Source organism: Cryptomeria japonica, chromosome 6 (assembly GCF_030272615.1).
Source record: "Cryptomeria japonica chromosome 6, Sugi_1.0, whole genome shotgun sequence".
NCBI classification, from domain to species: Eukaryota; Viridiplantae; Streptophyta; class Pinopsida; order Cupressales; family Cupressaceae; genus Cryptomeria; species Cryptomeria japonica.
The window spans coordinates 233,238,823-233,254,339 of NC_081410.1; the positions used below are offsets into that span (position 1 = coordinate 233,238,823).

Sequence of the window (15,517 nt, forward strand, 5' to 3'; positions counted from 1 at the left end):
ACCTCTTCCATAGTACCACTTGGCAGGTTACTAATCTGGAAGTCGACGATGTCCACATCATCAGTACACGCGGCGAGGATGCCTTCCCACTCAACTGCCTGGACAAGAAAGTTCTCGTCAATGAGGAGAAAACTTGCAATCCTTGAGAGATCGCCTTTATCAATCATCCCCGAGTCTTTGAAAAAGCTCAATTGAATTCTGGCTCTCAGGTTCTCTGCTTGCAGGTATTTTTCTCGTATACCCTCTTTCTTCCAGATCTCTAATGCTACACGAAACACCTTACTCAAAATTTCTCTGACACTTTCCTCTGTCTCAAAACACTTAGTTTCGGATTTCTTCAGGACTTCAATCCTGGTGACCAAAGCATAATACCAAGTGTTAAAGTCATACCTATCCCCAGCCTGTATGACACCTGCATCTACCAAGCTTCATTTTGACAGACCTCGGATAACCCTCAATTGTGGAAGTATTTCATCTTGCATTTCTTCAACATCTTCCCAATTTGCAGCTAAGTCCTGGATTCGGCTGACCAATGAAGAAGCTGACTCATGTGTTGATACTAAATTTTCTAGAAGTATGTCAGCACGTGCCGAAGCATCTAAGATCCATTCCTTAGCCTACGTGAATGTGCCCTTCATGTCCTTGTAATCTTTCATTGACTCTTGTTGAAGAGGCTGCAGAGGGGTGACTGGTATCTCATGGTTGAGTGGCCTGGTTAGATGAAGAACATATTTTCTCCACTGTTGATTCTCTTCCTCAACCTTCTTTCTTTTCTCCTCCTTGGCTAGCCTTGCCTTGAGGGCGTTGCAAGAATCGTCAAAGTACTAGACTTCTTGGTCCTAAGTAGGCTTACCCAACTCTACAGTAGTAATCTTATAATCCTCCGGGGCAATATTGTCCCGAGTTTTTCCTTCCTTTGGCACAGCTATCTGAACTATCCTAAACCCTGCACTATCCCTTTGAATCAAAGAGAATTTTCTAGCTAGCTTAGGCGGCTTAACTATGACTGGTTCGTTCACCTTTGCCAGAAATGTTGTTGTATTCTCTTCAGAATGGGTTTCATTAGGAACCTTGGCCCTTATCCTTTCTCTCAACCAATCAGGAAAGGTTGACTGCTCCATAGTATTTTGATCAAATCCATCATCTGTCTCTCCTGGTCCAGTAACTATACCATCAAGTAAAACTACTGGGGGCTCAGGCTCTTCAACTTCTGTGGCTGCATTTAAAACTTGTTCCTTGTTCGGGCTTTGGACAGCTTCTCTCATTATTTCTTCATCGAAGTAGAAGGCACTCTCACTTCATTATTCCCCATATCTGTGTCCATCTCATGCTCTTCAACTGCATTCTGATCAGGCACAGCAGATGCGGCACTCAAAATGGAATGACCTTCGTTGGACTCACGTCTCTCCCCAACAACTTTCTTTCCCCTGGACTTTCCAGAGCTTCCAACTAATTCCTTCCTTTTCCAAGACCCAACACTCTCTGCATTCTGAGCATTGCCAGCAGAGATACAAGGGTTGGAGGACAGAGAGTCATCTATTCCCATTAAATCATAAGTCAAGACAACACCTTTGGACTTCAATTGTTTCGTCTTCTCAAATGTCCACCACTTGGAGAATTCGACCACTAATCTCATGAGGTCTGTCAAATCTTATTTCTCTCCTTCTGACCAATCAACCAAGGCTAGTGGCTCATTCCTCATCTTCTCAAAGCCCGGCTGCTGAAGCTCAAGACTGTCTTCTATTTGATCAGCAACTCTGAATACTTTCGTTGCTCTCACCATGCTCAAGGGAATCCTTGACCAAAATCTTCTCCTGATTTCGAAACTATCAGTTGCGTTAGCCCAATAATCTTCCAAATCAGCTATGTGCTTGAATGTCATCCCTTCTACCCTTTTCATCTTATGGAATAGATCAAAGTTATTTCTTGTTTTGTAATAGTAGAAAGGGTACCAAGCCAGCTCTTTCTCTACAATGGCAGCGGCTTGTGATGACAAGCACATCTCTAGTCCATTTCCAATCGTGAGAGAGGAGGTTCCTACCTTCTTCTGCTTATCTCTTTGAACTATCATATAGCCCTCCAGTTGCCTCACAACTACCAGTAGCACAACTCGGTTGGTAGGGTAGGCTAGGAGCTTATAGGGAGATCCAAAAAACCCCTGAATTCTGATATAGGTGAACTTTGGGTATTGAATATACCAATACCTGAATCTGCTTATGAAGTCCATAGACTCTTGAGATAGTCTCTAATGTAATCCACCTTGCAGTGTTCGTGTGATATGCATCAAAAATGTATCATTTACCCTCTTGAAATGAAACTTTTCTTCCATGTGTAGCTGGGGATAACAATCATAGACAGGAAATTGATTCTCTTTATTTCCCACTTTCCCTCTACAAGTGAGGCCTCTGTATCTATAGGTTCTAGCCGGGGAATAGAACAAGTATGAACTCATGTAAAAGGTCCTATCCGCCTCCAGATTTCTCAACTGGCTGTCTAAGTTATTGCTTATCATCCGAGCCCAGTCTATCATCTTGACTCCGCTCATTATTTCGTTTATGAAATAATACATCCAAGGCTTAAATGGAGCGCCTTGAGGACTACCCATTATCCTGTTCAACAGGACAATCATATCTCCAATATCCTCTTTGAAATACGCCCTTACCAAGCTCTTCCTCTATAGTGTGGAGGCACCCTTCCTTGGCTTGTCCAGCCAGGAATGATTGACGATGGTATTGTACTCCTCTAAATGATCTTGATACATTCGATCAGCCTCATCCTTGGTCACATATATAGCATTATGATATTCTGGAATTCTGAAAGCTTCCCTTATGGCCTCATCACTGATGTTTGCAACCACTCTTCCATCTAGTGCGACAATATCCCTATTGATAGGGTTGTAGTGCCTAGCGCACTCAGCTACCAACTCTGTACACTGCATGGTAGGGAGAAAGCCGGCAACATGCACGATACCACTCTTCATCATCTTTCGAGCGATCATGGTAGGCACAAGGTTATCTAAGCCGAACATCCGCTTCTTGAACTCCCTCAGATTGCTATGCCCAAGGTTGGTATCGCTGATATTCTTCCATTTTGAGTTCATTCTCGATTCAGGAGGAGCATCCTTGTCTACTTGTAACTTCATCGTGCCTGAAATCTGCGAATAAACATGAAGCTTAAGTTAAAAATCAGAACTTAGATTAAAAATTCGAGGTTGCAAATGACTAAGTGTTTGGAGCTTTTACTTCATTTTCATACTTAGTCATAAAAATGGAACTTTAATATGTAAACCCCACACTCTAGGGATATTTATGATTGCAATCCAAAAACCAGGTTTTATAACTTTGAAAACCCTCATCCCATTTAGTCCAAAAATGACCTTTCTTACTGAAAATTTGGATAAATCCACAAAAATCACCTCCAACGAATCTGGAAAACTCAGAAAATGTAATAAATCTGCATTTAAAACCAACTTCACCTTCGAATGAATGAGAATAAGGCGATAAGATAGAAAGAATTTCAACAAAACTCAGAAGTTTTGACTAATCTGCCTCTTATCAGCTGGTTCAACTCCAAAATCTGCAGATACTTGATAAGAATGAGGTTGATAAATTAAAATTCCTTGAAACGTTCGCTCAACCTGCAAGAGATCACCTTGCAACACCTCCAATCTACAAAATCTTCTTTGAAATAACCCTCAATCTGCAAAATAACTCTCAATATTTCCCTTAACTTGCTCAGAAAGTTTGAACTTTTGTGTGAGAATGAAGAAGTGAAGAATGTATTTGTAATGAAGTTCAAATCTGCAATTAGAAACACGCAGATCTTTTCCAATTCATGTTTCTAATTCATCCTCAGTCCATTGTATCCACAAAGAAAGTTTCCATTTTATACTTCAGTTGGCTTGTCATCTCTTTAAGTTCGAAAATCTTCTTCTTGTGCAGGTTTCTAAATTGATTTTAGTCTATACATCCGAACTTGATCTTTCAAATATCCTCCTAGAAACTTTCTAATTTGGGATTCAGTTCAAATTCCATGAAGATTTGGATGACATCACCAAGGAATATTCCCTATTCTCAATGCTTAGCAAGTATTGGCTTCACCTTTGACTTAGACGGACTTTTCAAGCATCTTTCTTGTTGCTTGGGCGGACTTTTGAAGCATCTCTATGAGGGTGGACTTTTCTTCTACCTCCAAGGCGGACTTTGAAGACTTCACCAAGGAGGGCGGACTTTTGAGCTTCCAACTTAATGGCAGACTTTAACTTTCTGCATAGGGCGGAGTTTCTCATGCTCTCTTCACAGAGCGGACTTTCATACTACCCCCAGGGCGGACTTTTGGGAGATCACCAAGTAGGGCGGAGTTTGAAGACACCTCCATCATCATGCTTGGGCAAAGTTTTGAATGACTTCTTCACAGGGCGGACTTTGAAGACATCTCCATGGCGGACTTTTGAGTGGTATGTTTCAAGGCGGCCTTTAAAACTACCTCCAAGGTGGACTTTGAAGACTTCACCAAGGAGGGTGGAGTTTTGAGTGATCACCTCCATGAGTAGGGCGGACTTTTGGAAGACCACCACTTGGCATTTGAGAACTTCATCATCATGCTTGCTATCTCTCCGCCCTAAGGCGGACTTTCTCACCTTGAACACCTTTCACTTCATCCATAGGGCAGACTTTTGAGCACCTTTCACTTCATAGGGCGGAGTTTCTAGGCTTGGCAATTTGGGCAGACTTTTGGAGACTCCTTAGACCTCTTTCATGGGCGGAGTTTGAAGAAACCAACAAGGGCAGACTTTGAGAGATCACCAAGGCGGACTTTTAGACTACCTCCAAGACTAGGGCGGACTTTTGAAAGACCACCACTTGGGCAAACTTTTGATCTCTCTCCATAGGGCTGACTTTCTCATGCTTTCTTCACAGGGCGGACTTTGAAGACATCTCCATGAGGGCGGCCTTTTCATCACCTACCATAACACTCATCATCACTCATTAGCAAGACTTAGAAAATATTTGGAAAAAACTTCAAAATTCCACAATTTCTTCAATTTTAACCAGATTAACTTGAAATTTGAAATCCATACTCAGGCAAACCATTTGAAGTGTCATGATGCCTAAAATGTAGGAACTTAGCTTTTTAGGTAAAAACTTGGAAATTCTTGATCGTGATCGAAGCAGGTCAGTGGTATCAGTGCAAACCCTAGATCCCCACTCGAAAAAGCAAAAAGCAGGCACCCCTAAAAAATAGGGAAAACTTTCTAAAAATAGCCATACCGGGGATTGGGCTAAAATGCCAAAAATGGAACTTTCTAAAAAATAGGAAAAAGCAAAAAAGCAAACTTTCTAAAAATAGAAAGTTGTTCAAATTCGTTCAAATCAATTGCATTCTTCGTCCTTTGGCCTTTCTAGGCACTTCATCGATATCCGGACTCTGTTATCACTTGGCTTGCAAAAACTGACTTTCAATCCGTAGGACTCAAACCATTCAAAATTTGACAGAACCGAGCAGAACTTGAAGCGGAAGGCCACGGGCACTAATAAAAACCCTAGAAAGCAGGAAAGGAGAGGGTCCCCATTCGCAATGGGGCGATGTGTGAAAAAGGTCACAACACGTAGAAAGGCTCAAATTAATTAAATATTTAATTTAATTAATTTTAGACGTCTACAATTATTATATATCATTATATTATAATAATATTATTATATATAATAATATTATAATATATATAATAAGATTATATATTATTTAAAAAAATTAAAATTAAAAAATAAATAAAGAACCTATTTTACGATAATCATGAATATAAACAAACCCATACTCAAAACCGTATACCTAAACAATGACAAAGAAAATGTTCTCGCAAACCCGTAACAAAGGAGAAAATGTTCTCGCAAACCCGTAACAAAGGAGAAAATGTTCTCGCGAATCTGTAACAAAGGAAAATGTCATCACAAATAGAAAAGGAAATATCAAAACTAGAAGAGATCAAGGCACAATCAAAAATGAGAATCGAAGGGCACAAAAATTTTCAGTGACTAGCACAAAGGGTTCGAACCTACAACGCACCCAAGGCCAAACCGGACCCGAATCCAAACTCGTCTCGAACCTGGCCCTGCACCCTAACCCCTGGCCATGATCCCGGTATCTTAGTAGATGGCTATTAATTTTTAAAATTATAATAACAAAGGAAATTTTTCAGGAATGTTGATAAAGAGATGCAAGGGATTTTGAATTATTTTTTAGTTTTGAAAAAGATAAGCAGAATCATATAGAGTTGATTCTTTTTTATTGGAGATAACAATTTATAGCACTATAGAGTCATAAGGTTATATTGTATGGGTACGTTTTGACGTGTCTTGTTTATCTTGTTTCTTTGATTAAGAGAAAAGGATTGTTTCAATCATGGGAAAAATCATATGTTATTGCTAATTTTGAGGGGCACTATTTTCATACATGACAAACAAAAGTGCAGTTTATCCTAATTGAAAAAGATCTATGTGATATTCTAAATGTGAACACAAAATCCACAAGATGTAGATTATCAAATGCAAAATTGCATCACATTGATCTTACAAAGACCTCAAAGCAAATATGAGATGATCTCAGTACAAGACTTGGTTCTCAAGCTTATAATGTCAAGATGTCAATCAAGCAAAAACTCTGTGGCCTAAAGATGAATGAAAATGTGTACGATCCCGTGCCAACAATTTTTCTCTTTCTTCAACATTCTTAGGAAGGTACTTTTTCAAATAGTTTGAGGTCACTAGAGTTCTTATGAAATATGAGAATGCTATTGCTGTAATTTAAAGATGGAATGCATTCAATACAAACTATGCTGTAAGCATTCTTATGCAACAATATTTGGACTATAACATTGCAATTGAGAAACATGCCCTGCTGTTATTACAGTGCTCAGGAATACATTTCTCTGTCATTAAACAGTCATTAGGAATACAATCAAACAGGTTTGCTAACCTTTATGATGTCAATCTTATACATCAATACTAATAGCTCAATACCCACAAGTTGATGAGTCTTTGCTTGCCAATGCACTGCCAGCAAGCATTATTAATGCTGCCCAGCAGCCCACACATCCTTCTAGGCTAAGCAATGCTCCCAAACGCCTTCATTTTTTAATGGCTAAACCCTCGACCTGCCTCCTACTCCTTCACCACCCTATGGTAATTATGTGTTTCAGCACCAACTGCCTATTCAAACATTGTACTAGCTCTCCAAATTTGGTTCGGTCCTCATACAACCTCCAATACTATTCACTACATGGTCTCATAGCCTTACATCCCTCTGTGATGTGTATCGACCAGCTTTATATATTAGATGCCAGCATATAAATAATTTTTGACAGCTTCAACTCATAAATTTGTGAGTCAATCCCAACATCCAACAACCATACCACAAACTTATTTGCCCAACCAGGCTAAATTGTTACACCAAGCAAGAAATTGCTAATAAATCGCCCAACTTCATACAATTCAACAACTACCAATGGAAAATAGACGACCAGATTTTAAACTTCAAACTTCACACAAATCTGTCCAACCAGCAAACTCAGCTATTCCTAAACTTTGTAAAGATATCAACAATATTGTCTTGCCCAGCAAGACTTCACAAATTGCAAATCTTCAATCGTACTTGTGACTTGACTTCCAAAATCTTTTCTCGAAATATTTTGCATAGAAAACCCTTCCAATCAAATCTGAAAAGTCACAACAATGAAGCACCAGCAGACTCATCTATCAGCAATCAACCAAGGAAGACCTTTCACCACTGTGGATGATATTTTTCAAGAGGGTTTTTGTCCTCTAGAAGTTTGAGATGAACTAAGTTCAATCCCACAAAACCACAAGGGTTTCACAAGAGGAAATCAAATAATCTACATAACCAAGTGAGCTCTCTAGATCTCCTTTAATACGTTTTCTACCAAACTTTCTAGAAGATGTAAATTTTTAAATTCACTTTTAATAAAATAACCAGTTTTTGCTCCAAAAGACCCTTTTATGAAATAATAACTATATTTGATATGCAAGATCCCTTTTCAAGCATCCATGATATAAAAATTTAATTCCTTTTGCAACGAGCTATTACATTAATTTTCTTTTTAAATTATTGTATAAATTCAACAACCTTATAGAAATAATTAAATTAGAGCACAATAATTCACCAGAGATGCAAAAACTACCGAACAACATCAGAATCAAAATTTGACCATACTAGAATGATACTGGTGATGAATAATGAAAATCGAGGTTGACTAGGTGACTTTCTATAAATTGACACTCTCCAAGAATCTTGAAGAACACACCAGAAGCCAGAATTCACTTTGGAAAGCATCATAGAAGTCCTCACGACCACCTAAGCTCGTTACCAACAACAAACATCCCTACAAAACATAATTTGCATGCTCCAAGAACCTTGGAATTGCCCTCATCAAAAACCAAGTTTTTCAGTCAAAATAGGAGCTAGATAGAAACTTGCAAATAAAAATAGCTAAAAAAATGAGGACATTAAAAAATTTAAGTGTTGTTCAACACATCTATACATTTCAATATCTTCTCAATCAACTTTTCAGTATTAATTCTAAGATTGAAGATGATGATGCAAAATAAATTTTCAATAGTATGCTTTCAAGTTTTGATAATGTTGTATTTACATAAAACAAACTCAATTTGAGTTTAGAAACTATGATTTCTTCCTTGATTAATGAAATTGCTTTGCTTGTCAAGAAGGCTAATATTTTAGTAGGAAAGAATAAAGTTTTCATATGCTACTCTTGTCGAAAAAATGAATATGTTGAAACCAATTGCATTGAACATGCCAAGGACTTCATTGATGGCAAGTTGAAGAGAAAAAAATATATTTCCTGCCATTGAAAGTGAGATAGAAGATTGTGGTTTTCCAGTATACAAGGAGGACTCTCTCCACCATGACAATTAGGAGAGATATCTTTATTGAGGACTACACTAGTCATAGAGGAGGCCAGGGAGCAAAGGAGGTCAAATTATTTACACATATCAAGTTAGCTTCTCAATCTAATACGGTAGATTGTCCAGGTTGCACCATTATATGTCTCCCTTCTTAGAGCAAGGGGGGCTTGGTAGTTTTTCGTAGTATTTGTGGATAGTGTAACCTCTGAAATAAGTGTGATAAATGAATCTTCAGTGACATTTTTATGGATAGTGTACCCTCTAAAATAGGTGGGGCTAGTGTATCTGCATTGGTTCTATTCCTTTTGTACACTAAAGGAGAGATTTGGTTGCCACAACATTGGAGGAAGGATATTAAAACTTTCGAAGGAAAGTGGACTCTCAAAGGACAATTATTCTATCATTGTGTAGGCACTTGGGGAGCCACTTAGACACACTCGAAGAAAGGTGGACTCTCAAAGGAAAGTTGTTGTCTCCTTGTGCATGGAAGTTGGAATTTGCTCTCTCATGCTACAAAAAATTTACAAGTTTGACAATTAGGACGTGCTGATGTGATCAGTTTGGTGTCCTGACTTGAGTGAGCGAGTTCTAAATAGGCTACTATATTTAGTCCATGTAGTGTTTCGCTCTTTATTCAATTTGATATAATAAGGGGGAATGCTGAAACTAATATTATATTAAATCTATTAGTATATAGACTAGATAGGTAAATAATAAATTAATATGTATGTTAATAAATTAATGTTAGTAGTTAAATGGGAGTTACTTTCCCATATGGCAAGTGCATCAGTACTTGTCAAATGGCTAAAGTGAAGATGCTTTATGAAGCAAATGTATTGTAAAGAATTTTAAAAACCTAAAGAAATCAATGCATCATTTTAGCTTTTATATTTGCAACAATGGTGTGATAACCAGCATAATAATCTGCATATGCTCTACTAAATTCAATAATAAAATCAAGATATGATAACTACCTAGCTACCTATGAACAAGAAAAAAAGCCACACTAGCTAGATAAAGCTGTTAACGGACTATGAGTTTTGGCCACACACACAAATCTTCGCAAAAAAATAAAGAAGCTTCTAAATCTTCTTGTGTTTCAAATGAGACCCCCAACCTTCTTTTATAACCTTCTTGGGAACTTTCCGAAATTTGCAATTTAAAATCACTTTATAATTTAATTAAGCCTTATTGCTCCTAAAAGTGATTTATTTCTTTATCTAAATATTTTGGGCATTATAGTCACTTCATTGAGTGTCCAACATTTAAAACTTTTAATTCTCATTCCAACGAGCTATCAAACTATGATGCTTTTTTAATTATTTTAATAAAAATAGCCAACCTTAGTTAAATTATTTTTAATAGCTCATTAATACATCCGAGTTGCGGAAACTGTTTGAAAGCATTCAAATCAAAACCTAAACATACCGGAATGATACCAATGATGATGAATAATAAAAATCAAGGCCGATCGAGTGACTTACTAAAAATAGACACTCTGTCCAAAATTGTGGGGAACACACCAGAAGATGGAAATAACTTTGGAAAGTGTCACATGAGTCCTCTAGACCATTTGAGCTCATTAGCAACTTCAAATACCCCTTGTAACAAGGCTCACACTCACTGAGAAGGTCACAGCTAATTGCAATGCAAGAGAACCCAAAAATGAGGACATCACAAGTTCTTTGATGCCATGATCACCTTCAAAGCTATTTTTTTACTGATCTGTAATGATAAGGTGTAAGATATTTCATTAACTTTTAGATCCTCAATAGTTCTCCTATATATATGAGCATCAGCTGCAATTCAATAGAGTCTCAAGTCTAGACAGAAGGATCTTTGACTGCCAGTCCCAAAACATTGGGTCACATGCATCAGTTTTATTTATTTCAAGCATAAAGATTTTAAATCTATAATGGCACAACAAAGAACACTTTCGTGCACATTCCATATTAAGAAACAATGAAATATGCCATGCCTTTAAACATTTATACCTTCTCAGCTTTAAATGAAACAAATTTATAAAAAAATTCATTCCAAAAGCATGCACATAACACTACATAAAATGAAAGAAGCAAACACTAATTGAGTTTGACTATCTAAAGGTAGGAAAAGGAGATTACCAAAAGCTTATAGCGCAGGAAATCTGAAATACAACTTTGTCCTGGGTGATTGTGCAGAGCAAGACTTGGAATTGAAAGTGCTGGGATCATTTCATTTACTTTTGTCAACAAGGGCCAATGACTTGCAAGATTCACTCCTCCCACTTCATTGTGCTTGGAAGCAATAGCATGCACTAAAGAGCAAAGAATTTGAATTAAGGAACCTAAAACGAGTTCTTTTTCCACATCATGAAATGCCTGGTTACTTGTAGGAATCAAAGAATTGTCACAGGAATCTTTCACAGGACAGACGGGTTTGTTCAAGCAAAGATTATTTAAGAGAACCCAAGCAATGTCCACAATGTATGTCTCTGTAATATGTACATAGCTATCTACATGCTTTTCAGTTTTCAAATTGCAAGCCTTAAGAATGTTGCGAAGAAGCTGCATTAATTGTGAAGCTGCAATATAAATTTTCTTCAAACAAGTTGAATTATTGGATAAATCTGAATAGCAAACTTCCTTTACCAAGTAAGAGATATAATAAGGTTCTTTTAGAGCAATAGAACCAGAAGTGAAGGATCTCTGATCCATTGCATATGGGCATGATTGGCCTGCAGAATCGAACATTGGCTGCGTTTTAATCTTAGAACAAACAACTTTCAGAGAAATCCATAGATAATGAAGAAACTCTTTCCATTCTGAATCCTGCATAAGAGATGGGCAGCTGAATATTAAATTATGATAGTGGTCAATTATAGATTAAGAAAACATCATTGTTTAAGACAATGCAGTTCTTTGCAATATATAAAAAATTGTTTTGGAACTACTAACTGTTGCAGAAAGGTCTGAATCATACCAATTCCATGAGATAACATGATAGAACATATAGTGATTTCCCTGCCAAATGACTAATAAAACTGCTTTCCAATACCAAGAGAAACACCTGTCCATAAAACAAGCACAGGATGAACAATAAAAAGAAAATGTTGTCAAGAAGCATCATTATTTACTATCTTCCTATAAGTGAATGAATTTATCCTTCCTAATTTTCTGAATGGGAAGAAAGCACAAAGGAAGGAACGAGCAACAAGTAATCCTGGACATTTCCTCTCCCTGAAAATAAGACCTAACAGAATATACTTGTTGACGTGTCTGAAATCGCATTGCTGCAAACTCCATACGGCCAACGCAGAATAGAATAGCCAACTGATTATCCTAGTCTCTCTTGAGATAAGGAAGTCTCTAATGCTGTTTTCTAAGTTTGATCAAAGGAGACAACCTCAAGGTTTCTTTTGTCAAATCTTGACTGCGGGATCTCTCAGTGGCTCGATGTGTTTATGCTGGAAACACAGGGGGGACTTACGATTTGCAACAAGCTAGTCTACTGTGATTCTCGAATTACGCAATAAAGAGCAAAAGGAAAGGGTTAGGAGATCTAAAACTAACAACACGGATATGCGGGTAGACGGATTCAACATAACCAATTCCTGCTTGGCCAGAATAGCTCACAACCTTGCAGGAACGGTGCAATCTTCAAAGGGACTTGGAAGATTTTCAGACTGGAGACGCACGGCTAAGCACCCAATTCTAGCGCAGCTTAGACGGACATCTGCAATTGAACTAAGCACAATCGAAGGCTCAAGTTAACCACACAAAAGGATACACAATCAATATATCCTCAGTGGTATGAGCCTGAATCTATCAAATACATGCACACCCAAAATAGAAAGATCTATCTAAAATGCTGAAAGAAACCATGCAAACAGGATGAAAACAAGACAATAAACACCAAATCAATGTTTATATATTGATTTCAACTGCCTATTACAACAATTTCTACAGCATCTCTATGCTACTGCTAAGATCTAACCTATTCTAACCTCTAAGATCTAACTACAAAATTCTAACCAATTGTCTGACAAAAATCTCCAACTATCTAACCCTTTACAAAAGAAAGGCCTCTGCCTTTTATAGATTTTACAATAATGAATCAAAGGTTAGGATGGACTGCATCCAAGGGCCCTGATCTGCCTTTTAGAAGCTGGCAGCTTTAACCCATGCCCAATTAATTCTTAGTTATCCAACCAGCAACTATCTCAACTACCTGCCACTATTTGGCTTTAATTCAGGTCTATCCAATCTTCCTGGTGGTTGGGAATAGTTATCCACAAAAATATCTTGCACGGGACCCATAGGCAATTTACAATAAAGCAGTTTCAGTTTTAAAATTGAATTTCTAGACTTAAATCCAGTTGTGTGTCTTTTCTCGAGAAGGCATAGACTGAGCGTTCTTTTGCCTTTTGCCTTCAATTTCGCCGGTGGACTTCATCTTTTCTCAGTGGCACGATTCCCAATGCTCGGTTGTTCTCGCGCTCTTGCATCTTTTCTTTTCCAATCTTCAGCACCTGGCTTTGGATTGCGATCCTTCCTTGATTTGCGTTTGAGGCCTTCTCCTGGTTTTTTAATGACGTCCTGCGATCAATCAACCAATTTTATTTCATTAAATCAATTTGAAAAATTAATTAATTAATTTAACAAATATTAAATCTAATTACGACGTTTGGCTTGAGAAGCTGTTTGTGAGATGTATCTTGAAAATGCTTCTCCTTTCTCTTCGAACGTGAAATCTGATCCTTGGTCTTGATGGTGTTTGGGCGATTTACTTCTGCGTGTTTTACCTTTGGAGTCTGGGGCGTTTTGAAAACTTCTTATAGCACGACTCTGGAGGTTTGAAGAGCTTCTGCAAATTTTAAAACTCTAACTCTCATGCCTTTTTTGGTGAATTTCGGAGAATGGAGGGCACTTTTGCAGACTTTAAACTTTACGTCTCCATCTTCCAAATTATGAACTCTGCGTTTTCGCGCTCTGTCTAATAAACTTTCTACGCTGTGTTCTTCAGATGAATGGGGATCTATCAATTTCGCATTCCTTATATTTGGGCCTATGCGTCGCGATTCTGGGCACTATGGCAAATTTCGGACCTTAGAGGGGTTTTGGCGATTTGCCCAGAATTTCGGACCATAAGGCGTTTTTGGAATTTGCCCAGATTTTCGGACCATTCAACATTTTTATAAATTTCGGAGCTAAACACGTTTTTTTTTGTAACCTGTAGAAATTTCGAACCTAAATGCCCTTTGTAAAACTTCGGATCTATAAACGCGTTTGCAAATTTCGGAGGTTTGAAGGCGTTTTTGAAAATCGAAAAAAAACTTCGGACCATATGGCTATTTTTGCAAATTCGACGAATTTCGGATCCTTAGGCGTTTTTGGAATTTCGGAGTTTTCAAGTGTTTTGGGCGAACTGGGAATATTTTCGAACCTAAACCACCTTTTGACAAGTTTTTTACTTTTTCAACTTTTTGCCCCATGGTCCGAAATTGGGGATTTTAAGTGATTTTCGGACTTTTGGGGTCTTTTTGCAAATTTATAAAAAACTTTCAAATTTCAGAGCCAGGGTCCAAAATTGGGCGTTTAAGTGAAATTCGGACCTAAAAGCACTTTTGGCAAGTTAAGTGAATTTCGGAACTCCAGCCAGTTTTGTCAACTTTTTCACTTTTTTTGCAATTTAGCCCCAGGGTCCGAAATTGGAGGACTTAAGTGATTTTCGGACCTCTGGGGGCTTTTTGCAACTTTTAAACATTTTACAGTTTTTGCCTCTGGGTCCAAAATTGGGCATTTTAGCGATGTTAGTCGTTTTTTTCAAGAAGTGCGAGCTTGGGCACTTGGACAAGTTTGTCCAGATCTCGCTGAAGGATCATTTTATGGAATATAACATTTAAGTATAAGAATATTTTAAGTTATATTCCATATATACTTTCAGAATGTTTGAGAGTGGTTTCGGCCCTCCAGGAGTTATATTGCAAATTCTAGTTTTTGGAGGATTTCTCAGTTTTTCAAATTTAGTCAAATTTCAGGATCAGGACATTCCAGACTTAGCCAAATTTCAGGGTCAGGAAATTCCAGACTCCATCACTCACCAACTTGATCCTTCATATCCCCTTCCTCTTCCGCAAAGACAAAAAGGCACAAAACCGGGGGGTCCCTGTCCAAGACGGGGATGGGTGTGCGATTCGCACAACAATACTTTCGAGCAATCATGAGTGCACAATTGTCAAGGAATCTCAGATGGTCAGAAGCAGAGAACATGTACCTGGACTTAGGCTTTAATTTATTTGCACTATTTGCTTTTGTGTTTGATCCTTTTCTCCAAGGTCTCAGGCTTTAATTTATTTCCACTATTTGCTTTTATGTGTAATACTTTTCTCCAAGGTCTCAGATGACCGTTACTACACAGGTTTCAGATGACATTTGCTATCCTTTGTTACCTATTATTTTACTTTCAGAGTAATCCTTCAGCAGCATTTGTCAGCTTCTGTTTAATTTTCTTCATAGAGACCACAGATTGTGAAAGATGCTTAGTGCTGATTGAAGCAGTCTGATATAACTTTCTAATTCTGATTTCTTGGGTCAGCG

At 37.8% G+C, this 15,517-nt stretch overlaps 1 protein-coding gene across 12 annotated transcripts in view; it reads right to left on the bottom strand.

Annotated features, from left to right (window-relative positions):
- Positions 1-15,517, bottom strand: part of LOC131071470 (uncharacterized) — a 216,919-nt gene that overhangs the window by 144,189 nt on the left and 57,213 nt on the right. For 11 of the 12 annotated variants that reach the window (XM_058007330.2, XM_058007341.2, XM_058007339.2 and 8 more), the window contains 2 exons: positions 11,901-11,987; positions 11,063-11,749 (listed from right to left, as the gene is read on the bottom strand). In XM_058007330.2, coding sequence (XP_057863313.2) covers positions 11,063-11,749; positions 11,901-11,987 — 774 coding nt within the window. The remainder of the gene's footprint in view (positions 1-11,062; positions 11,750-11,900; positions 11,988-15,517) is intronic. The other variant, XM_058007340.2, reaches the window with a different exon arrangement.